Raw genomic sequence first — 24,852 nt, 5'->3', positions numbered from 1 at the left:
GCTGGTTGGTTTGGTTTATTCGTTTTTTTTTTTTAAATCCCTATGGGAACAATGAATAGGGAAAATACTTCTGTAACAATGGCCGCTGATAAAGTGTTGCACTCTATACCAATTTTCTCCTTGAAAGATTCATTGTCATCTAGCAATATTCTGTGACTAAACCTAGTAAGAAAAAGCAGTCACATTAGATTTATCAAATAATTTTGTATTTGATTGCAATGTTTTTGATTGATGTAAGTGTTAAACTGCTTTTGTTATGTACAAACAATGCTCAATTTGTCCATTGAATCATGAATGCTATTTCAGTATGTGACACACTTAACATTCCTCCCACATCGCATGTCCCTTGTACAGCCTCATTTGTATGAGACTGCAGTCTCCTTTGGTGCTACAAGTGAAGCTAATTATCATCATTCAGAGTGTTAGTCAGCATTTGCGTGGTGCGTTTAAAGGAATCTGATGAAACTTCTTTTGCAGCAGCTGCTCCTTTGTATGTGGCAGCAGTGGTGTTTGGTGTGTCCATGGCAACGGAACTCTAGAATGTCTCCTGCTTTGATGATGTCATGAAGGAAGCCTGCATCAGAACTGACCATCTAACCATGTTGGAGGTTTGCAGAGTGTGAAGTAGTGTTGTATTTGAAGTAACTACGGCATGCAAAAAATGGAAAACTCTCATGACAAGTGGAGCCAGCCTGGTTGGAGAATAGAGCAGAAGTATAGCAACAAAGTACTCATTGGTAATTGGGTGGAGGAGAAATTACAAGTAGGTGTATTTTTTATAACATTATTGTGTTGTGTGGGTATTCTTAACTGATGCTAAATATCTTTATGCACTAGTATGCATTACTTTTACTATTCATAATTTATAGTCTAACTATTAACTAGTATTCTATTCTGAATTTAGTTCTTTGAATTAAGTTTCATCTCGATACACCAAGGCACATGCAAATTAAAATTCAAAATGCCTGATGGACAGTAGATCTGATCCAGGAACATTGCATAGGGGTTCTTGACCAAAGGCCCAACTATTTTAAAGTCGACATTAAACGGAAGTTGCGATCATATTTTCTTCCATTGTTGTGACTTGTATCTGAGAAAAACAGCATTGTGAATGAGAAATGGTGTACGGCAGTACTCAATTTTGTCCATCATGAATATTGTCTGGATCTTTTGTTAATTGCTGTGATCTAATGCTCTAAACACTGGTGACTTTAAAAGTCTGCAATGATATATATCTTACCAAGAGTCACTTTAAAAACCCCAAAAGCTGCAAATATCGAACCTAACTTCCTACTGAGCGACTACATCATCAAATACTCGCAATAAATGCAATGATTTAGGGGCCGTTTACACAACACCGTCTTCAGCTAAAAACGGGAAACTTTTTATGCGTTTTGGTCGTTCATTTACACGACAATGGCATTTTGGGGCCCTGAAAACACAACATTTTTAAAATAGGATCCAAGTTTTTGAAAACGATACCATTATCATATCAGTGTAAACTACAAAAACACGGTTTCACAATTTGTGAAAACGGTGACGTCATGCTCATGCGTATTACATGTTCAGTCTACTGGCCAAAACGTATAAGGCCAAAACGTGTGAAACTAACTAAACACGTGATTACGCCTAACACGTTAGTTTCACACGTTTTGGCCTTATACGTTTTGGCCCTATTGGCCTTCCATATAATACATTGTCTTTAGTCGTTTTCATGGATCCGTGTAAACGGGGATCGTTTTGAAAACGTCATCTGTACGTGAAAAGTACATCGTTTAGTACATCGTTGTCGTAAACGTACCCTTAGTGAGGATCTCATGAAAACTGTTGGCCGAGTTAAAAAAATTCTAAATAACATTACGTTAGTTGGTTTGAAATTGAAACCAATAATTTAGTTTCTAGGCAATTCAAATCCAACATTTTTTTATTAAAAGTTGCCGATTTATTTTAATATTACATTTTTTTATAACATATACTGGTGATTATTTAGAGACAATTTCTAATCACTCTCGTTTCGAGTAGTTAACACACTACTTAAGCACTTGTCAGACTGCAATGTTTAAACCCTGAAAGGGATGCAGTTCTTTAGACAGTGCTCAGATCTATGCAAAAGTGATTAGCGCCGCTGATCAGCTTGGTCAGCACAGACTGGAGGAGACAAATGGGATTGATGCAAGTCGTGCTGCAGTCCCCTAGTCAGGAACAGACCTGAGAGAGCACATCTGCGATCAATAAGGGACCGTGAGCTCTGCTGAGCGTGGGATTTGTTTACTGAGTGTTTCAATGTATGTGTGTGTGGTGAGACAGTTCGCTCGAGAATGCAAGACAGCAAACAGCACCAACAGGCTGGACTACACGCCCCACATGTTGCACAGGCCTGATGTTGCCATGCGGCGAAAGGCTCTTCACAGATCTGAGGTTTGGGACAAATCCATCAGTTCATGCATCATTTACCAAACATCATAAACACACCAGTGGGCAAATCATGTTCGGTTTTGATGACAGACGGCAGGCATAGATGTGAAACTCCAAAATATCAGTCCACTGCATATTGGAGCTTTGAACTATCACTGTAAAACTCTGTTACTCTGTAATAATTGTGATTCTTTAAAAGTCACTTGAAGAGATTACAAAACCATAAAGAATGATTTCACTTTTAAACTAAGTTGCAAAAACAATAGTGGTTGAGGGAGACACTTCTTTGCATGCTAATGCAAATTTCACTTTGAATTTGACTAAATATTAAACATGCTATACCTATTTTAAGCATTGTAGTTAGCTGTACGTTGTAAATGATTCGTCCTGTCCTTCACTGGTCTGATAAACCGTGTCCATGGGTTTAATCCATGCATTAGGGTGTTCCCACAAGGCTGTTACTTTCTCATCATGATGTCCCCTCCTCCCACTACCTGGTGACACTCTATGATGAGTCGTACGGGCGGCAGGCCTCCTCCTCTCTGCCCACACTGCGCTCCTGGCATTCTGACAAACTGGCCTGGGTCCCGGAGAGGTCAGACCATCCAGTCCAAGGTATTAAGCATTCCTTTCACTCCAGATGGGGTTTAATGCAGTTCGGCCAGCGTTTTGAATTAATGTTGGAGACCATCTCTAAATCATTGTGGATATCAGTTATTTTAATACGTTGGCTTTTATTATTATTTTTTTGAGCACAGAGAGAAAATAACAGTGGCAAATGTGCATGAGAAATTGATGACTGATATTTTTCAGTGGGTGATTTAAATCAACAGTTTAAATAAAAAATTAAAATTGTCATCATTTACTTACTCTTGTCTCATGTTGTTTCAAACCTGTATGACTTAATTTCTTATAAGGAGATTTGTAGTTACCGACTGCTATTTCTACTAATGAGGCTTTCGAGCTTTAATGCTTTCCCGGTTTTTTAAAGCCTAGTGGAGGATGAAGAACAGAAATCAAGTACTTGAGTAAAAGTATGATACCCTAATAAAATATTACTCCAGTAAAAGTACTCATTTTCAATTTTACTTGAGCAAAAGTACAAAAGTACTTGCTTTAGAATGTACTTAAAACGTAGGCTACTGATCAATGAACCGTGTTTTAACCGTGTTCTATGCAGGCTATTGATCTGCACATAATCAAACTTTTTTTTATTACCAAAACGTATTTTACAATATCAAAACATTACACTTCAATATACTAAAATATAAATTTAAGTCACTTATAATTCAAGTGTACAAATGTGCAGTCATGATTTTTATTTCATTTACAATAATCAATACTAAATAGTAACTTACATTTTGCGCCATCAGTTGTACGATCTGATATCCCGGTTCTTGGCTCATTTTGACCGGATCATTGAATCAGTGAGTTGTTGACTCAAGAACAGCTGCAATCAGATCAGTCAGATTTACAAATGAATTGTTCAGTGTAATTTGTGAGCCAATTCATCAGGTTCATTGGAAAGAATCAGCTCGTTCATGAATTGGATATGGCGGTGGATATTATTATACCTCTAATATTATATTAGAGGTGGCAATTTCTTCAGTTCGAAATAACGAGGAATGATATGTCTGATTAAGTACATATAGGCTTACTTGAAAAAATGTACTTAAGTAATTTGAGTAGGCCTATCATAAAAGTGATTCTCATGACTCATAGCTCTGTGTGAGGAAATGATTGAAAATAAAGGTGATTTACTCAAAATGATCACTGTTATTATGTTCTTATCTTTCTTTTGAGTCATCTTTTCAATGAATCAATTGATCCACAAAAATGAATCGTACTGGCCAAGTCAAGTTGCTGAGTCGATCCAGTTGCAGCAATTAACAGATTATGTAATTAAAAAAAATAATAAAAAAAAAAATAAAAAAAATAAATATATATATATATATATATATATATATATATATATATATATATATAATTAAGCCATTCATCAGCTGATTTCCCAAAGAGTGTTATTTTAGTAGCCTATTATTTATACATTTTCTCATTTGTCATTAAATATTAGGTTACTATTTAGGTTTATTTTTATTTCAGTTTTAGTTCAGTTTATGTTTATCTCCAGTTAGTAATCGTATTAGTGCTTAAACTTCAGTTAAGGCTACATTACACATTTTGAGTTTGTTTTTCATCTAATATTTATATTTTAATAAATACAAATGTTTTTTTGTTTAAGTTATTGATAATAACCCTTCAACATTGCTCTTTTTATTGAGTCATTTCTACTACTGTTTGGTGACGCTAGTGGCACATAAACGACATACAGCCTGCATGTTTTATTTTCCATGCCTCTCTTTTTTCTCTCTGCCTCTCTCTGTTATTTTTTTACACACAGGCCCCCCAACTAAGTTTGGCTTGGCGGAATCTTGGCGGGCTCACATGCAACAACAGCAAGCAGTTGTGCCCACACTAAGTGTGTATAAGGCTTCATACCCTCTGCACCCCATCAGCACCTTCTGTCATTCTCGCCACGTCAGCATGCCCAAGCGGCTCTCCAGCAGTCAGCACCATGCCAACCACAGCAACATGGACCTGGCACTGAAACACAGACCCTGCAGGCAGGTCTCCAGTAATCCAGCCAGCCTGCTGTGACCCTTACCCTTTGTCTCTCACCACCTTCAGCCCTCCAGTACCACACAGACTGGACTCCACCAGGAGAGGGCTTCATGAATATTTTATTGATCGGTGACTCTTAAAAACTGAATGAATAGGAGCATTTTGGTGTTTTTGAACCAAGACAAATAAAAAATATACAATACTGCAATGTAGTCCAAACGTTACAATTCAAATATGTTTAGAATTTAAGTGAAAGTGACATCCAAAGGCCAAGTATGGTAACCCATACTAGGAATTTGTCCTTTGCATTTAACCAGTTTGCTGTGGCACCCGGGGAGCGATTGGGGGTTAGGTGCCTTGCCCAAGGGCACCTCAGTCATTTCCTACCGCTATTGAGAATCGAACCCGCAACCTTCAGGTTACTAGACTTTCTAACCATTAGGCCATGACTTCCCCATTTAATGCATTAGTTTTATATTACATTATATTTTCTGCATGTCAATTAAAGTGAAAAGCTGAACAGAAACATTAACATTAATTTCAAAGTGTCTTAGTATTTGGTTTGTCCCATTTTTATATTTGAATGACAGCAGCAAGTTAGTGTAAGACCTGAGGATCCTGTTTTCCAGCATGATTTGAGATTGATCTAAAGAGCATCTTGTGCTTCCGTGGAAGAAAGAACATCTGAGTTTACATGGTCTCAAACTTTTGAACCCCACTGAAATAATAATGGTCTATCAATATTTAAGACCTTCATAGATTTGTCCATCTGACAGACTGTTCTTTCTCTGCTTACTACTTGTTGGTGTGTATTTGCAGGTCTATTTTTATGCACACTAGCACAATTCACTGTGCACTTGAGAGAAAAAACAGCTTTTGCCATGTTAATAAAAACCCTGCAAATTATATATTTTTTTCACAGTACACGACGTGCTCCATTATCATGCGCACGCAGAATCAACAGTTCATTTGGACCACAGCACTAGTTCAGATAGCCGAGTCATTTATCAACATTCTAAGGGGACTTTCATAACTCCTATCTCATTAAGTGTTTAATTATGTTGAATCAAAGTGTTTAATTACACAGAATCAGATGCTATATTTGACGTCCAACCATCTGTGTTCACACTTCTCCTGCTGTGTAGGTTTTATCCCACTGTGTTCTTCTGCTAGCCTTTGGAACGTTCCAACTATGTGTCTTTTTGTGTTTGTCACTGACTGTTTTTGTGGCGTATTAGTTCTGTTGAGATTCCATCAGACCTTGAAATCTCCCCCACATGATGGTGCTAGAGTTACATATTGAGAGCAACGATACATCACAGGGAATTGCATCACAGCACACTCTCCTCTGCATGCCACCTTCTTTGATCACATATGTATTCTCGATTGTCATGGTGATTGTATTGAATACTTTGTTTTTGACAGCATAATTGCATTTAAATTTAATTAAGATCCTGGTCATACAAGCACCTCCTGCTGCACATTTTGTCAGAACTCATTACTTATTGAAGTCTAACACAAGAACCAAGACTTATTATAGATGAAGGAATTTTATTCCTAGTTCTTCAGAAGATACAGAAATGTGTTTGAAGAGGCAAAGCATTAGGTTCTTCTTTCCTTACCCATTAAGTCATTAGTTCTCCCTATAATGTTTAATGGTATACGCACAAAAAAAGATAAACTTTTCCTGTGGACTGTCCAAAGTGTTTCTGTGATTTGCAAAGAACCATAAATCCTATTCTCATGACTACAAGATTTGTGGAAATGTCATGAAAAAATACAGTAAAACTAAATATAATACAACCAATAATTGACATTACATCTTATCTAAAAAATATGCTGGTATCATGTAAGATTAATCCAGTGTGATATGCAGAGAAAAAAACGTCAACATCAATGTCAAAAAAACAAAAACAAAAAAAAAATTTAAAAAAGAAAGAAAAAGAAAAAGCTATGCATATAATTATCCAGCTTACATAAATTGTAGTAATGGCAGCCATTCATATTGTTTATGATGCCATCTCCGCAATTGCAGTTCGGCTTTATTCTACACACAGTATTGATTAGTTAAAATTAGCCAGTGTTTCAAAAGCGGTATATTTACTGAAACATTTTAAGCACTTGCACAAGACATTTCCATGATTTAAAGGTTGATTTAGACATCAGGCCCAAAACAAACAAATAGCCTTTACTGCGACAGCAGATTTATTGATCAGTAAGCGCTGTGTAATTCTAGCTGAACAATAATTCAATGTAATAGCCTTGATATTTTATCTCAATTGCCACTAATTGGGGGAAAGTACATTCCTCTAGCATGTGCATAATATGATCCTGATTGTTTGCTCTTACCAGACAACTTCTGACTCGAAAGGTCTGACCTTATTTAAACATGAGTTTGTTGAGTGGTCCTGTCAGGCAGCACAAGGATGATTGGAAACAAAATTCCTTTAGCCGGAGATAGTACTTTCAAATCTTGTGCAACAAAGCTAGGAGATACCTCATCTGCAAGAAACCTCAAGGTAAATTGACGGCTTACGCAGTAGATAATGTTGTCCATAGTCACACATTGAAAGGCAGTGCAATGGGGGAGACGTATCGAAGAGCATTCGTACCACAGTCGGGCCACCGCGTGGAAACGATACACACTGATACCCAGAGGACTGATGTCGAAACGGTACAAGAAGTTTCTCACAGCCACAATTTCTGCGGTCTTGTCCTTACTACCCACAATCATGCTCTCTCGCCATGTGTTTGTTTTGGGATTGTAGCGCAAGAGGGTGTACCTCAATGTGCCCCCTGCAACAAACAGTTCATCATTGCAAGCTGTGGCTCGGTGAGCTACGGCAAACGTCTCATTAGGAAGGGGTGCAACAAAGGTCCATCGGTTTGTCCTGGGGTCATAGCGCTCAACTGTTGATAGGCATTCCCCTCCAATGGCATAAAGATGGCCCTGCAAAGCCACGAGTTTGCAGTGAGGCCTTGCCTCATTCATGGGGCTTATTTCACTCCAAATTGAAGTCATTGGATTGTAACAGTACACTTTCTTTGAAGGGGTCGCTTCACGGTCCAGCCCTTGGAAACCCACAGCGATAAACAGATAATTATCCATGGTGCACATGGCACAACCTTTAGATAACACCTCCTGGGGAATGTGGGAATGAAGATGCCATATGTCCTTATAATCATCATAGTAATACATACCACTGGATTTCTTAACTGATTCAGACTCTAAATCTGTAGACTGTGACAGACATTTACTCCAGTCCGGGGACTCCATATCTGCAACCACTAACCACTTCCTTCCTCTCATGCGTTGTGTTTGGATGTCATCACGCTCCCCTGCTTTCAGCCTGCCAAAGAGGCCTGGGTCTCTGAGGACCTGGAGGTAATTATCAGACATGACACGGAGAGCAGCTTGCTGAAGGGCAATGTGACCGTGTTTTTTAGCAAGTGTTAAAGTCTCCAAGCAGTTGCCTAAATCGAGCTTTCCTGCTAGACTCTCGAGTTCTGCATTCCCCATGTTCTCTGGAAAGTGTAAGAATTTTGCTCCGGCAACAGTTTCGACTTGTGGTTCCTCTGGCGCATCCAGGTTTGCTATATCAGAATCTAACAGGCTTGAAGGGATGTCACTGGGTTGTGCTGGAGAACAGCTGCGAGGTGTTAAAGCCCTCTTTGTGGGCAAGGGGATTGGAAGCTCTGAGTCAACGGCAGCAGCAAGATAGCTGTCTTGGCGGATGACTACTTGCCTGCGGTACCTCACAGTCTCCGGTTTGAAAGTTGAGGCAGGCTCGTTAGTAAAACGTGGAGTCATTTCAAGATCTCTCATCATGAATCTAGAAGGTTGAGGACTTGGTGATCGGGAACGGTACTTGAAATTGGGGAAATCCAATGATTGTGATTTAAACAAAGTGCTGCTTTCATTTTGACAATAGACTGGACTGGCAGACCGGGTGCGGCTTAAATCTGAGATGAAATGAGAAGAGGACTCTATGTAGTACTCATAGATCTTTCCATGGATGCCTGCCCTACAATTCTCTTTCCCATCCAAGATAAGGTCAGCATTCTCTACTTTGATTTCTGCTTTTGACTGAAAACTCGAGAACATACCCTGGTGATCAAGGTCCTGCCTCAACACCCTGCCAACACCTGTACCAGCTTCCAGCTTCTTGACCAGGCACGGGGATCGCCGACCACTTGGACTTTCAGGACCTTTTTCGGTTCGATCAGGAAGTTGTAAAGTTAACCTCGGTTTGACATTCTTTGCCTCAATTATAGCCTCAGTTGTGTTGCTTGTACCTGCAGGTTCCTCCTTTGCACAATTGTGCATGATTTCAGGGCGAGCCCTTTCCAATGCAACATATTTAAGGCTTTCTTGCGAGGTTTTCTCTGGAGATGGTTGAAAATGATTTTCCCTGTCAGACACTTTTGCCGATTCACTCTGTGGTTCTTGCCCAGTAATGCAGGCGCTGTAGCTTCCTCGGGTAGCTTGCACACCCTTTTCTTGAATTCTTTCACTTCCCCGCCTTCTGTTTCGTGCCCTGGAATTGTAGAATCTAAAAATCAAGGAAACAAATAGCATGGTGGCCACAGACAGAGTCAATTTGCCCAGGAGCTGCATGTCAAAGTGCACTCCGAGCAATTCTGCAATTTGCATCTCTGTAGTGAAATCTATGGTGGTCCGCTGGACATTGGATTTTATTTGAAGCCTCTTCCCTAGCGTATCCCAGCCAGTGTAGGTTGTAGTTTAGTATCTGCAAGCAGAAGCACACTGTCAGCTTTCTCTCCTCCCTCAGAGTGACTAAAAACCTGATATGTACAACAAGAGCATTTGCATCCTGTGTTCTCTAAGGGCGGGGACCAGTATCATTCCACCTGGTGCAGGTGATCGCTATGAAAACACATCTTCAGACTAAGGTTTTGGAAGTTTATCTAACCCCCTACTTTGCTCCAAGAACTATTGACAGTAAGCAATACAAACTTTCAAAATGTTATCATTTTCATTTTTTCCAGTGCAGAAAAAAAAGTACAACCCACCAAAACAAAACATAAGACATGCAAATTACATTGCAAATGGAGTGATGACTGTGTTAATACCAGAATATCTTGTTTTAATTGGTGATATGTCTATATAACTATGGAAATAGATACCATACCCTGGCTATTGCAAACATAATCAGTGAGAATGGTCAATGTAATTTACTTAAGAGGTGGAGTTGGCTGATATACTACACAAATTACAATCATAAGACTATATGACCAGGATGCTGCTGTTTGTACAGTAAATGCTGAGGATCAAAGTTCTTTTCCATGAACACATGACAACAGTGTTGCTGATTAGCAAGGCTTTGAGAGATGATGTGAAGTAGCTTTGCATTCGCCAAAGGCATTATTTGCATGCTCTTAAAAAAAACACTATGTAAAATGTAAGATATCATAACCTGTAATGCCAACAACTGTAATGTGGTTGACTTGCCATCAGAGAAAATTATCAGAATAGCCATAAACACTTTCCTAGACTGAATGCTGTTCTTGTGAGACACAGACTTTGTTTTGCTATGTGATAGCTGTCTTGTAGCTGCACTAAGGAAACATGAACCAGCAAGCTTACTCCTGAATAATTGACAGAAAAGTCACAAAGGTCCACTACCCCTCTGCCCCTTCTATCATGTGTCAAGTGAAGAGTTTTGGATCCGCAGACGCAATAGATTTGGCAACATGCTGTGGAAAAGAATTGTGAAATAAATAATAGACTGAAACTCATAGTGAGTGTCAAGTTAATGTAAGACCAAGCTAATCCAGATGTACTTTAGCCTTGTTTTTGATAGTCTGTGCCAAATTAATTTGTACTCAAGGGAGACACCTTCCTGGCTTGTTACAGCACAACTATTGCAACCTAAACATATGAATTACAGAAGATATAATAGACTATGCCAAGACATCCGTAAATCACTACTATTTCCTTCCAATTTTTAACAGCATGAGAATGAGTCTTCAGGCAAAAAAAAGAAAAAGAAAAAGAAAAAAGAGAGATATTAAAATCCAGTTTATAAACTTTCATTACTATAACTGACATATTCATTATAATTTTTTTTTAATCAAAGAAAAGTTCCAGAAATTCCTGAAGATTAAATCAGTCAGAAGCAGCTGAATATATAATATTCATTTCAAATGATCATGAATGAAACATTCTTACAAAATCAATATAAACATTATTATTATTATTTTAAAAGTAGTTGTGTTATAATAATTTTTCCAATAAACATGGGAAGTGAGACCTAAAAGTAAGGGCCTATCTTCCTGATTTTATTACCACCTGTCCCACCTAGGATTTAGACCTAATCCTTTAATACATGGTGTGCCTAGAAAAGCTTGAATTGCAATTCATGTGAATGTAAAAAAGGAAAGAGATTACTTTGCATGAGAACATCCAGAGTAAGTCAGGGTGGCAGAGGACAAACCTAAACAAGACCATCAAGGGCTGAGCCACATTCATAGCTGAAATATTTTTCTCTAATGACTTCCATCTCATGAAGCTTGGGAAAAAGTTTTTGGTTTATAAAGGCAATCAAGACTATTTACCATTGCATGTTATATACAACATGAGAGAGAGAGAGAGAGAGAGAGAGAGAGAGAGAGAGAGAGAGAGAGAGAGAGAGAGAGAGAGAGAGAGAGAGAGCGCTAATCAAATGAAGGGTGTAAGAACATGCATAATATTGTGTTACACCCTATCCTTCCATCATCCATTTTGGAATCACATACAGTGAGATCCAACAGTCTGAGACTACTAGAGAATATACTGTTTTCTTTTTTTGTATTTGTTTCTCCCAAATGTAAATAATTTTTCATTTTAAATTATACATACATTTAAAATGTGGGCAAACAAATTCATTAGATACTGAATAGGTTAATATAAAAGTGATGGGGTGGATCATTGTGCTTTTGTGATATACAGGTCCTGTCTTCCACAATGCAGCTGCTGAAAGGCCCTTACATGACTCTGGGAGACTGTCACTAAAGCTGAACCTGATATAACGGAGGAACACAGTCATTGAGATTTTCAAAATTCACAAAAGCAGCGTCAAATTGGTCACATAACTTATAATGACGATTATTATTTCATTATATCACCACATAGTATTGACTCAAAAAAAGACAAACGGACAATCACACTCCAGTCATTTTAATTGATCATCTCCATTTTTAATACAGGTGATATGAAACAAATGCAACAACCGTTTACACTTGGCTTCACTTGAGCTTCCTTTGGGGGATGGAGGGGCCATAATGGTGGCTAACATGATCCTAGCAGTAACTGTTAGATTAGAGAGAAGGACTGTACACAATGCAGGTCACTGAATATGCGACAAAAAACTTAAGGACAGGTAGGCGACAAACAGATGAGGAGGGGAAATCCTCTTTGAACGTCACATGCACCAACAACCCCAGAGAAAAGCTGTCGCCTTTCCTCTGCGGTTGAACACAGTCACACGGATGTCATAGATACTGAACGCATGAAATCAGATCATAGAAAGGCCACTGATTTCACAGTTTTTCTAAAAGCCTGGGTTGGATTTCGGTTGGGGATGACCAGATGCACGCAATAAAGCTATTATCTGCTATATCCCCTTGCATCTTTCTCCCAAACCCGTATTAATTATTATTTTTTATTTTCTGCTCTGTAATATACTTTTCATTATTTACAAGGATGTACACAAAATACACTTAAAAAGAGGATCTTCCATTTCTTTGCAATAAAATGTCACAGGACGTTTAGTATTGTCTCTTTTTTGTTACATTCCAGCCACGAGCCATTCAAGAAAACAAAACGGAAAAATATTGTGACCAAAAAACACAAATGGCGTAAAACATGGTCCTTAAAAAGGGGGGTGTGTTCCGAGTCCTGTTTGTGTCAGTGTGCAGTAATTCTATGGAGGCAACTCAAGGACGGCTAGTTGGAGTTGAAGTGACAGCATTGTCAGCAACCCACAATTCCTTAATGTCTTTTCTCCACACGCATTAGATTTTTGTTCAGCTCGATATTTGTTCAATCCCCAAATGCCTTTTTGCTTTTCCAAACGACTGGTCTCTGTTGATTGACAGGCAAGTTTAAGGGGACAAAAAACTTTGTGTGGAAAGGGGCAGATGGTAAGGTGGTGCTTTTTCTCATATTCAGCATGTTATTTTCATTTCATCTTATTTTTTAATCAGTGATATTATCATCATCTCCATTTGGATCTTTTTTTTGTGTTCACAAATATAGGATGGTGTGCCCCCTGTTGGGGGGTTCAGGTTCTCCCACAGATGAAAGCAAGGTAGGTTTAGTCATGGTCTGGAGAAGGCTTGTGTGCCTGTGTGTGAAGTGTGTGCATGAGTGTGTGTGTGTGTGTGTGCCTGACCGGAGAGGAGCGTGTTTGTGTGCGGCTGAATCATGGGCATTCACGTCAATTCAACAGTCACTGTGAGAATAAGTGGTAGGCATATCAGTCCAAACTTGTGCAAACCAGGAGCTCCATCTGAAAGAAAAAATAAAAAAATAAAAGTAATTAGTATTTGGCAGGAAGGCGATCATCTAACCTTGGTCTAAATACTTGGTTTGTTAGGTTTGAAACAAACACACAGCCCTGTCTTAATGGGTTAGTTCACCCACAAACAAAATTTATCTGTCATTATTTACTAACACACGTCATTTTAAAACTTTATGATGTTTTTGTGTGTGTGTGTGTGTAACACAAGAGAGAGTTTTGAGAAGTCTTTATGCTCATCTAGTTCAAAAAGGACAAAAGAAAGTGTATATGATTTGTGTGCTATAGATTAGTGTAAGAAAAAAACAGACTAACATTTATTCATTATTCAATCTTAAATTGAATAATTCATACAAATCATTATGCAGATCTCAAATTAAATATGCAAAACATTGGATGTCATAACATTTGATGTTACTGATTGATCAAGACCTGCATAGTCAAATGGACAAGTTCTATAGTGATTTTTTTGGAGGCGAGGGTGAGTAAATAATGACAGACTTTTCATTTTTGGGTGATCTATACCAAATGTAAAGGATCTGGCTTATAAAGGAGAAAGCAGAGTTCCTCACTTTCTCTAGCTGAGATACAGTGGGCTGTCTGAAAGCTGTATGAGCTAGCTAGTTTTCTCAGGTACTTCGGTATAATTGTCTAATGCACTCTAAAAGGTTTGAACAAGCTGTAGAGTGGTGGTGGATCAGCGGGGCCAGACCTTCATGCATACTACACAATGTTCAATATGCACAAAATGATGATGGCTGTCATAAGTATTATGAGCAATATTTCTTCAGAGCTAAAGTAATTTTATTACCATCTCTCTCATTTTCATTGACAAAACAAGTGGTAATATATAACATTACTTATACATTTATGGCTTATATTGGGTGTTAGTGCTACAATTAATATAACATGAGTACCACTTCATATCCACAATATGAATTTGATTTTTTCTTTTATGGTTAAAACTCAGTGGTTATGTTCAGAAAGGAATACTAGCATACCGCAGCACAGTATATACTGTAAACAGATTAATACTTTATTTCAACAGTCCTCTTTAGACGTTCTACTAACTATAAGTAATGTTTTAACAACCCGTTCTCATTAGATGCGTCTCTATAGCACGCATTGTGTTTATTGTGCAATTTATACGTGGAAATTAGTTTTTATGTGCATATGATGATACGCACTGTAAACCCCTTGGGTAGGATTAGTGATGTGAGTAACGTGCGCATTATACATTTGGGTAGGATTAGAGGTGTGGGGTACGTGCGTATTACACGCAATAGAGTGCGTATCATACGCACCGAAAACTGCGTGTCATATGCACGTAAAAACTAATTTTAGCATATAAATTGCACGATAAACACAATGCGTGCTGTAGAGACGCATTTCATGAGATCAGGCTGGTTTTAACTACGTCACCTACAAGTATGGGGGTAGAATCGTTCCTTTATTCCAAATAAATATATTATGAACCACAAATAAATGTGGTTCAAATTAATTAAATTAATTGTGAATCGCTTCCTGAGTATTTGTGGATGGCTTTCTCTGCATTTGTAGATCAACGCACGCATTTGTGGATTTCGAAACATTTCTTGATGTTCAGACAAATCCACAAATAGATGGACTCCACCCACTATCTACTCAAGCCAATCAGATAACAGCCACATTGTGCTGACCGATCGTAGAATGTTCTCACTACAACCAATCGTGTTTTGCTTTACACTCGGGGCTGGAACAGATTAGTTTTGCACCCCTGAAAGGAACTGCATTCTACGGGCACTTCGAATTGAGCTGAAGAGCTGTTTGCGTGGTTAATACTTTACAAAAGATTGTTGGAGTTTAATGCTTCTTTATATTTCCAACAGGATCAGTGAATCAGAACAAACACAGGATTATACACAAATGATGATTATTCACAGATCCTGAGCTATAACACCCTCTCTACTTAATGCATGAAGCGCAGCGCAGTGCGGCACGTCAGAAGCAAATAGAACGCATTATAATCAGTGATACTGTCTACACTGGATGCGGTGCTGTGCCAAATTCCAAAGGCCAAGGGAACTTTATCAGGATACATAGTATCCTAAATTTTTTTTTTAAAAAATACTTAAAAATAAAAATCTGCCTGCCTCTATGGGAATTTAACATAGGGGTGTACTCACTTATGCACCATGTATTTTAAGGAAGAACATTTATTTATTTACGATACATTATTCATTCACAAAGAAAATTGGTGTCCTTAAAGGTTGGATTTTTCCTAATTTTTTAAATTAAGGCATTAAGTTCAGTTTCCAAAATATGATTTTTTATTCCTCTTTTTAGTCAACTTTAGCATGGGTGTATTCACTTATGCATTGCACTGTATAAAACCAAATATGAGCCCAAATGACCATCAGTGCTGTAACGATATGAATCTCAGCATCACTGATGCGTGTACAGGGGGTTTGCGAGTGGATAATGCAAATAAAAACCTTGCAATGCTGAAAAATACAACTTTGCATTTATTTTGGATGCTGTAAGTAACAATCAAAAACTATTAAGTCTGATTCATATGAAATATTATTTGTGTTATCGAGTGTTTTAACCAATAAATAAGTACCACTTATCTGTCTGCTGGACAGTTTACTTTTAAATGCATCATCTCTTTGAAATTAAACAACCTGTCACATTTAAAAGAACTCACGTATATCTTCTCTACAAATGATGGGAATCATTTTGTAATGCATTTAATTCATGTTTAAGTTATTATTTATTCTTAGTAGATCAATAGATCCACGGTTTTGTGCTCTGTGCTCGAGATGTACAGGTTAGGCTACTGCATATTTTGGCAAATGCATTAGGCCATCTGCCAACTCCATGCATACAGAAATTAACACACTGTGCGAAATATTAAAATATGTATGGTAGTTTAGCATTCTGAACAGACCCAGCATTTTATTTATTTATTTAAACTAAGGATACAGCAGTAGAATTCCAGACTTCTGGCCATTTGTGAGCACTAGAGTCTTTAGGGTGTTATTTTGTGAGTCGAGAGGGTGTTTGAGATTCAGACACACGTCAGACATGGCGACCTCCCGAGGCCTTTTTCTACAAGCCATTTGCCTTGCATACGAGGGGCATCTGAGGCTCGACTCAAGACCAGCGCTCACGTTGACCTGATTCTGTCCTTGCTCTCACACACCTGCCCTGCTGCATTTGCATATTCAAATTTACATCCGTAGAAGCGGCGGAGCAGAGGAAAGGGGTGCGGTGAAGGGTTTTGGGTGAGGCGAAAGAGAGAATGAAAAAAAGAATAAGAGAAAACATAGGTGGTAAAAAAAAAAAGGGCAGAGGCCTCATTTCCACCCCTCTGCCTGACAGTTCTTCATCTTTACATATGAGTCTCTAAGAAACTGTAAATGAGCCAGCACTGAATGTATAAAACAACTGCAATCCATCACTGATTTATATTTGCTGTGGACGCGCTGGTGCATTGGTAAGTGATGGCTCACTTCTAGATTCCAAATGATGAAAGCAGCAAGCCTTCGCAAGACACATGGCCTCTTTAGAGGAGGAGAGGACGGAGAGAGACCAGAGACAATAAAAACACAGCTTTAGAAAATCTCAGACAGGGAAAGAATTAAAAAGTAAATAAAACTGTACCATTACAGCATTTCCCTTTCCCTGGATAGTATCTGAATAGCAGTGTTCTAGCACCCTTTCAATCTACAAAATAACTGGTTATTGGATCTCTTGTATTCTGCTATTCTCAGTATGATTATAGATAAAAGTCTATACTTTTACCTGCTGTATAACTGTAATTTATCAAACCACAGTTTAGCAATTTCGCAATTATACCATGTGTAGGAAGAAACGCTGTTTATGAAACATCTAGCACTAAGACAAAGTAGGCTATACTCTATATGATGTGTAATTCAGTCAATGGTTTTAGTTAAATCACGTTTAAAAAAAATAGCATGCAATACAGTCGTCACATGACATGACCCATGTTGCACACAACAAGTGGTGTGTAGTTATGTTACAAAATAAATTTGATTGTTTGGCAGTTTAGTCCAAATTTAATTCAAGTTTACCTTTTGGCAGTCCTATAATTTAATCAGTCAAGACAATCTCTGAGGTTGAAATAACTTTTCATTCCATTCACTGTTGAAATGAAAGATCATGTCGAGCACGACATAATGGGATGCTGTATATTGACATTGCCTTGCTTCATTATTGTGTTTATTAATTTTGAAATTACACCACTCGTAAACTAAACTAAAACGATTAAAGATAGTTCTTGTTAATTGAAATAAATGTGGAATAAAGCTGAAAAATAAGCTAAATAGAAATATTAAAAAAAGTAATAAATGACAAAAGCACATAACAAAATTTCCAAAACTTAAACTAAAAATGAAAACGGAAAATATAAAATGAAAGTTAATTCAAAATATTAATAAATACTTAATAGTATATAAATACTAAAATAACACTGCACATGAACTTACAGTATTGCTTATTTAATTCAACAATTGATGTCTAGTTATTATCTCAGAAATAAATAGTTATTTGGAAAATGTTATCCAATTTTGTGTAAAAACTTTTTTTTTGGCGAATATTCAGTCAAGGAGATATTGCTTTGGTTCAAAATGAAAGATCAAGTTGAGTGCAGTGCATTGTGGGATGCAGTATTCTGACCTTGCTGCATCTCGCTGCATATCTGTATATATTTTTTTAAACTTTAGTTTAGCACTCAGGAAGAAAACACTGCTGCTCTTTTGTCATTTTTAATTAATCAAAGAGTCTTCTCAAACAAGAGGAAGCAAAAGGCTCACACAGCCAATGAATATAATCACAGAGGCGTTCAAATACTTACTGTTTGGATTCTGTGTGTTTTTCATCATACTTGGGTTTTCTGCAGAACAGAGGAAGAGGAGGGGGAGTTGGTGATAAAGAGGTGGAGAGGGAGAGAGAAAGAGTGTATTATTAAATAATACAATATATAACCATCATAAGTTTGTGGTCTAATGAAGGATAAAAACCACAAATCTCACAGAAACAAGACTAGAATACCGCCAAAGAGCTATCAGCAGCCAATGTTCATAAGTTCAGCCCTATTCTTGGCTGACTTCAATGTAAAATCCACCAAAGACTAGAACCTTTTGAACTTTGAGTTCTCTGTGAATGCACGGAGAAGAAGAAAAAAAACAAAAAAAAAACAAAAAAACCCCCACCAAAATCTTTTCCAAGAATCCTCAACCGTCACCTCGACTGATACCATAGCAGCAAAAATCTATAACAAGCTTCCTTTCTCCTAAATGCTAATCTTTGTTCTTTAATACAGCTGATGAGCTTTAATGAATGGCTATTGAAACAGGTCAATAGTAGCCCAGTTCAAAGGCTCTAATCACCGTTCTCCACTCTCTGCCACCCGTGTTCAGACTCAAAAGCACAAAGGTAATTTGAATGAGGTGGATGACGCAGGGCTCACTTGGGTGTTACATAGACATTAATGCTCTTCCACATGAACCATTCCCCAGGTTACGTCCTCTCCAAATAACCACTTTCCACCAAATGGCCTCCTGTGCTCAGCCCAATGATTTGTAGATGTGTCTCAATGTAAAGAATTGCACAGCACATGCTCATCTAAAATTGAACATGATGTCATTATTCACTTACCCTCATGTTCTTTCAAAGCCACATTCCTTCCGTGAAACAAAAAAGAAGAAAGTATTTCCGTGCAATTACAGTGAATTAGGAATGAAGCTTAAAGGGTCCAAAAAGCATACAATTTTTCACAAAACCAGTCTAAACTCACTGATTGAGAATAATGGGTGAATAATGAGAAAAATTTTGAGTGCCCTATCCCTTTTAGTTTAGCAAAGGTTGTGCATGTGTCGTACATGATTGCGCATTATTTTGAGGAGTGAGAAAAAATAGTTTTCGCATGTGGTTGAATCTGCTATAAACAACTGATTCAATAGATCACAAGTGCAGTAGTATGTTCACGGCTGATGATGAACCATATGCAGCTGTCCTCAGCCTTGGGTGTCATTCGGATTATCCAGAGGAGCACCGACTGTCCTTTATCTTCCAAAGCACATATTTGATTAGATCTGCGCTCACGCTATAGGCAGATCTCTCATAAACCCTGGCAGCCTTGAAAACTCAGGGGGGAAATTAGTCCAGGGGCGACAAAGCGCGGGCACACGCACGCACACACGCACGCACGCACAGTGTCAGCAAACAATTTCTTTCTAACATCAATGAAATCAAAAGCCAAGACTTAGTGGGCACAGCATCTGTTTCAGCAGCAAAAGATGGCTAGACAAAAACACAAGGAAATGAAACTATCACACAAAAGAGGCAATTTTTCTTTTAACAAGATGTTGGCAATTTGATATTTGTGCTAACAAAAGACAATATCCCTTAAGGAAAGACATCTGTGACCCAAAAATTTCAGAGGTACTGCAGATTTGATGGTCATGTCAATTTTGACTAAAATTAGAGTGAATTTTACTAAAATGAATGAATATGACATATATTGACTTTTAATATTACATAGACAAAATATAGACAAAAACTAACAAAGAACTTAGTGTATTTATGATAGGAAAAGGAGTTACTGCTGGAGCGACTCACCAAAAACAATGAGGCGCGTATGTGTGTCAGTGGAACCCAATGGATTCTGGGCCGTGCAGCGGTACATGGAGCCATTGAGTTCTGCAGGCACTCGCTCCAACACCAGTTCCTTCCCATCTCTCTCGGCACTGCCGTCCAGCAGTCTGCCGCCCACCCGAGTCCAGGTGAACAGAGGCTCAGGAAACACCTCATTCTGGAAGGAGTGTATGTGTGTTTAGTACACAAGAATGTGTACATTGAGGAAAAAAGATGAAGAGAAAAATAATCAGTTGAACCCCAAGATACAGAAAGGGATGCACAATAAATTTTTACTGAATCAGTTATCGGCCCAATATTAGATAAATATTTAGGATATTAAATTCCTTCTCCTATTTTTACATTTCCTGTCATCTAACTACAGTTAGTTTTTTTTACAGACATTTGTAAAAATTAATAACCATTTTTTATACTGTAAATTATAATACTGTGATGCATAAATTCACTTGTAGCATTTTAAATTGATTTTTTAAAAATGTTTTATTTTTTATTTATTTAGTTAAAATAATATAGATTTTAATATAAAAAAAATATAATTTTAAATAATTATCAGCTTATTGGTATCACCAGAATATTAATATCGGTGCATCCCTTAAAAATACAGTGCATTTTAAAAAAGCATCTTAAGACATTAAGAAACTTGTTAATTTATGAATAATTTAAACTCATTTCGAAAAACACCAACATTTTTACTTAAAAACAATCAATAATCAATACCTTTTTCAGTTTGGAAGAAAGGACAAAAAATAAGAGATATAAATCTTGTACCAAGTTACCAACTCATCAACAATTTAGGCATTTCTTGTTATAGACTTATCCAGGAAGAGGAATGTTAGGGTTTTGATGGTTTTTAGCGGGGCAATGAAAAAAATACCATATCAAACAGGTAGTCCACAAGAGGCAAAAGAATATAAAATATTCTTATACACTCCTTTACAGAGGTCCATGGTGTATAGCATTGTCTGCAACTACAGTATGCCTGGAAGCCCACTCACACAATACTAAATTCTTTCATGTCTATTTTGAATAAGTCCTTGCATTTTAATACTTGTGAAAGTCACTATAAGATCGTTTGATTCTACACAAAAGGACAGGTGTGATGAAACCCAGAAACAAGGTAGAAAATCTCAGTGCCTAAGCCAGGGCTACATCCCGATTCATTTTTAGATCCATCTTTCCCCTGCTGATCAAACCAATCTACCCATGTTCTAGATGTGATAAGTGACTGGCTGGCACAATCCATCTAACTTCACAAAATCATGTGGCTTCACTGGGTGACCTTTGATAATGGCTCATTGGAGAGTGTGGCTTGGCTGTGTGTCACTGGACTTCCAACATTCACACCATGACTGCAGTGAAATGAGTTTGCACTTGCTGGTGGAATTAGGTCAGATCCAGATAAAAAATATCCCCCATGGCACTCACATGGTTTATATCAGGATGTACTGTAATGGTAAGACAAGCTCTTGGAGAGCATAAATGCTTTTGTACTCTATTCAAATACAATTTTCAAATCAGAAAGGAAGGAAACACCAATGTGACCCCTCCTGTTGGTGAATTTACTAGAGTCAAAGTAAACCAAAGGGGATATTGAATCTGTTTTTTTTATTATTATTATTTTTTTTTTATTTGAACTGCAGGGTAGTATTTAGTGTTCTGTGTTAACATTTATCCATCTACTTGTGAAACCCAGGGCTCTGGAGCAGCTAGGGATAAGGGAGACGTTCTTCCAAATAAATCTTCATTGGCTTTAAAATCCTCTGAAAGCCTTTGTGTAAATATTAAGATCCAAACTGGATTTATGTCCCCGTCAAGCCTGTTTATGGTGACCATTCTTTCTATTATTTAAAGGTGTACTTCAAATATGTAAATTGTGGGTGAAATAAACACACAGATCTGCCAGACAAACTGCCCGTGCACCCATGCAGTGTTAACCTGCAAATGGCCAGTTTAGATCTGCTAAAAACAGTTAAGATCTGGGAATTACCAGTCTAAATCTGCTAATGACCAGTAAAACAACAGGAAAATGGTCTGTTTTAACCATCACCAAGCTACCTGGATTTTCCAGGAGGGATAAAACAGAACTACAGTAACATTCCTTTAAATTCATGACACAAACGATGAAATAGCGTAAAGTAGATTCAGTGATGATAGCATATCGGGTCTAATTTCTTTTCACCTGAATGCTGTTGGCTAGACACATCTCTTAGTCAGACCTGTCAAAAAGATTGGGTGGATCATCACCAAACTGTCCTGTGTTTATCTGCTAGGGGAAGATTTTTTTTACCTCTTGGCAGACGCTGATAGTTACACTGAGACAATCTCCCTGCTTCACTAGGTCTGTGGAAGCTGACGGACTATTGATGCAAGTATAAATTTGGCGCCGTTGACAGTAAAGTGCTCCTGGCTAGCTCTGTGCTCGCACCTGTTTTGCTAGCTAGTTTGACAAGAACAAACGAAAGCAACAAAATCCCTAAAAGCTGCAGTGAAATACATCAACAAACAGCTGATTTGTTTTTTAATCAGATGCTCTTATGCCTTCTGGTGAGAATACAAAACAGAACACAAACACAAGTGAGAGGAGTTTAGCACTAGCAAAGAGAAGCCAAATGTTAGCATTATAAATCACTCTGCCTTATTTCTGGGGCTATTCTTGTCAAGCATATGTTTTTCACTGCAAACAAATAAAATAAAAAAAACTATTTTTTTTCCTGATCAGTTTTCATGTCTTGTTTATACCATTTTATTGGAAAACATCCTTTAAACAAGATACATTTATATTAGACGCAAAATGGCATAAGTTATTAAGACTTGTTTTCAGAAAATATACTACTTTATACTAAATTAAACTAACACACTGTAATACTAATTAAGTTTATTTTTGATAATGCTTCTTAACTCAGTTTTAATTAAAGCACAAATATAACACAATTTAGTTAGATTGTATGCTTAAAAATAGGAAAACTCTATTTGACAATGGGGTGAGAAAATAACCTTAACTTCCTAATTGCTACTTATTCTCTGAAAGTCTCACAGAATTTAGAAGTAAAAGTAAATGTGTCTTATTTTAAGGATGTTTTTACATCCTAAATTTTTCCAGATATACTTATTGGAAAACAAAACCAAATAATTAAGATTTTTTTCTTTTCTTTTGCAGTGCTCTGAAACACCAATTATTTCCATTAACGGCCAACAGCAGGCAAACCGGAAAAACGTCTAAATGGAACAAATGTCTATAATGTTATCATTTAGCGAATTTATGAATTTTAAGAGATTTATTAAATGCAACAGCGTATTAGTTTTGTTCCCTTTGTTCTGTGTTCATGGAGATGACAATGAAATACAGAGCACTAACAACAGAAAAATCAATTAGAAAATAACCGCAACTTAAATGGCATTTCATCCATTTTTGCCTATAGACCATTTACAAAAGCATCCTTATTCTTTTATTAGACTCTTATCTTATCTCGCAGTCGATATGAACCCAGTCCTTCCCAATAACCTTGAGTGCTCAAGGTCTTTTTTTGAGTTGCAGCCCTAAGTGTTTTTCAATAGATCACTTTCAAAGTTTTTTGTTCTGGTGACCTTTAAAGGACTTTGAAAACCCTCTATTTTGATTTCATTGCAACTTAAATGATTGAACGGTTTGAATTTGTCAGATGCAGTGCAACCCTCCTCGGACAGGCTGAACCATTTGGATTGATAGCTCATGGATAGCAGCAGTGGGGTCAGGAGCTGACAGATACATGTGTTGTATTGCACACTCTGTAAGAATGGTCACTATATCTATACATCACACAGGCTTAACTGCACATGTGGGACAAATCTCCTCGTATCCAAAACTGAACTTGGCCCTGGTTTCGTAATCCCCATGCACTTACCACTGGAGATCCTACCTGGAAACCTTGGACGGTGATGCGAACCGTATCCCCTACCTTTGCCCTGGTAGGGGATATCACAAGCCTGGGGCCTTTAGGAGCCGCTATGAAGGGAAACAAGAAAACATAGTTTTGGTTGGGTAACATTAAAACAATAGCACAGTATTAACAGACTAAAGACATGGTGTTTGACTTGGAGGTCAACTTGGAGACTCTTGGTTTCCTACATTGAAATTGCTGAGGAGTATTTATTTCCCAAGAGGGACAAGGACCTAAATTGGGTAGACACTCATTACTGAAGAAGAAACAGAGCGTGCAAGGCAAACGGTGGAGGAAGTAAGATAAGAGACACTTAGAGAACTAATTCCCTTGTCTTGTGTGGACCGAATCTCCCAGATGGGTTTAATTTGGTCTCAGAGAATGGCTGGGATGTGATGAAGGAAAGGAAGGTTAAAACATCATATTTTGACCTTCTCAGGCACAGAGGATTTCTCTTGTGTACTCAAGGGAAAGATAAGAAAGTGATTTTGTACGTCTGGAAAGTGAGACCACAAGTTTCTCAAGCGAAACTTCCTCTATTTGGCAGTACAAGCAAGACGCTTTATAGCAGTGCGAAAAAGCCTCCGAATGGTCCCATGTTAAGTGGTTCTGCATCGTTTACTATGATTACCAGCATCCACTCTGCATAGCCCTGAGAACCATAAAACAAGTTTTGTGAGCCATATGTTTGCACTAACACAAAATTCCAGAGTGAA

General features: G+C 37.7%; 3 protein-coding genes across 4 annotated transcripts in view; 1 reads left to right on the top strand and 2 right to left on the bottom strand.

Moving 5' to 3' along the window:
• Positions 1–366: 366 nt before the first annotated feature.
• On the top strand, positions 367–7,015 carry cfap107 (cilia and flagella associated protein 107). The gene is made up of 4 exons (XM_084100732.1): positions 367–763; positions 2,308–2,418; positions 2,856–3,030; positions 4,817–7,015. Exons 1-4 carry the CDS (start codon positions 653–655, stop codon positions 5,071–5,073), a joined length of 654 nt encoding a protein of 217 aa, XP_083956858.1. The 5' UTR covers positions 367–652; the 3' UTR covers positions 5,074–7,015.
• Positions 7,016–7,205: 190 nt separating this feature from the next.
• On the bottom strand, positions 7,206–9,855 carry klhdc7a (kelch domain containing 7A). The gene has a single exon (XM_084100731.1). The coding sequence runs from the start codon at positions 9,689–9,691 to the stop codon at positions 7,421–7,423; it is 2,271 nt and encodes a 756-aa protein (XP_083956857.1). The 5' UTR covers positions 9,692–9,855; the 3' UTR covers positions 7,206–7,420.
• Positions 9,856–12,201: 2,346 nt separating this feature from the next.
• Positions 12,202–24,852, bottom strand: part of igsf21a (immunoglobin superfamily, member 21a) — a 224,195-nt gene continuing 211,544 nt past the window's right edge. The window contains exons 7-10 of one of the 2 annotated variants that reach the window (XM_084100556.1): positions 24,101–24,201; positions 20,184–20,376; positions 18,418–18,456; positions 12,202–13,550 (exon numbers count right to left, since the gene is read on the bottom strand). In XM_084100556.1, the coding sequence (XP_083956682.1) occupies positions 13,474–13,550; positions 18,418–18,456; positions 20,184–20,376; positions 24,101–24,201 (410 nt within the window). In that variant the 3' untranslated portion in view covers positions 12,202–13,473. The remainder of the gene's footprint in view (positions 13,551–18,417; positions 18,457–20,183; positions 20,377–24,100; positions 24,202–24,852) is intronic. The other variant, XM_084100557.1, reaches the window with a different exon arrangement.

Source organism: Abramis brama (assembly GCF_963993115.1).
Source record: "Abramis brama genome assembly, chromosome: 23".
NCBI classification, from domain to species: domain Eukaryota; kingdom Metazoa; phylum Chordata; class Actinopteri; order Cypriniformes; family Leuciscidae; genus Abramis; species Abramis brama.
This window is presented reverse-complemented; position numbering and strand designations above follow the sequence as displayed.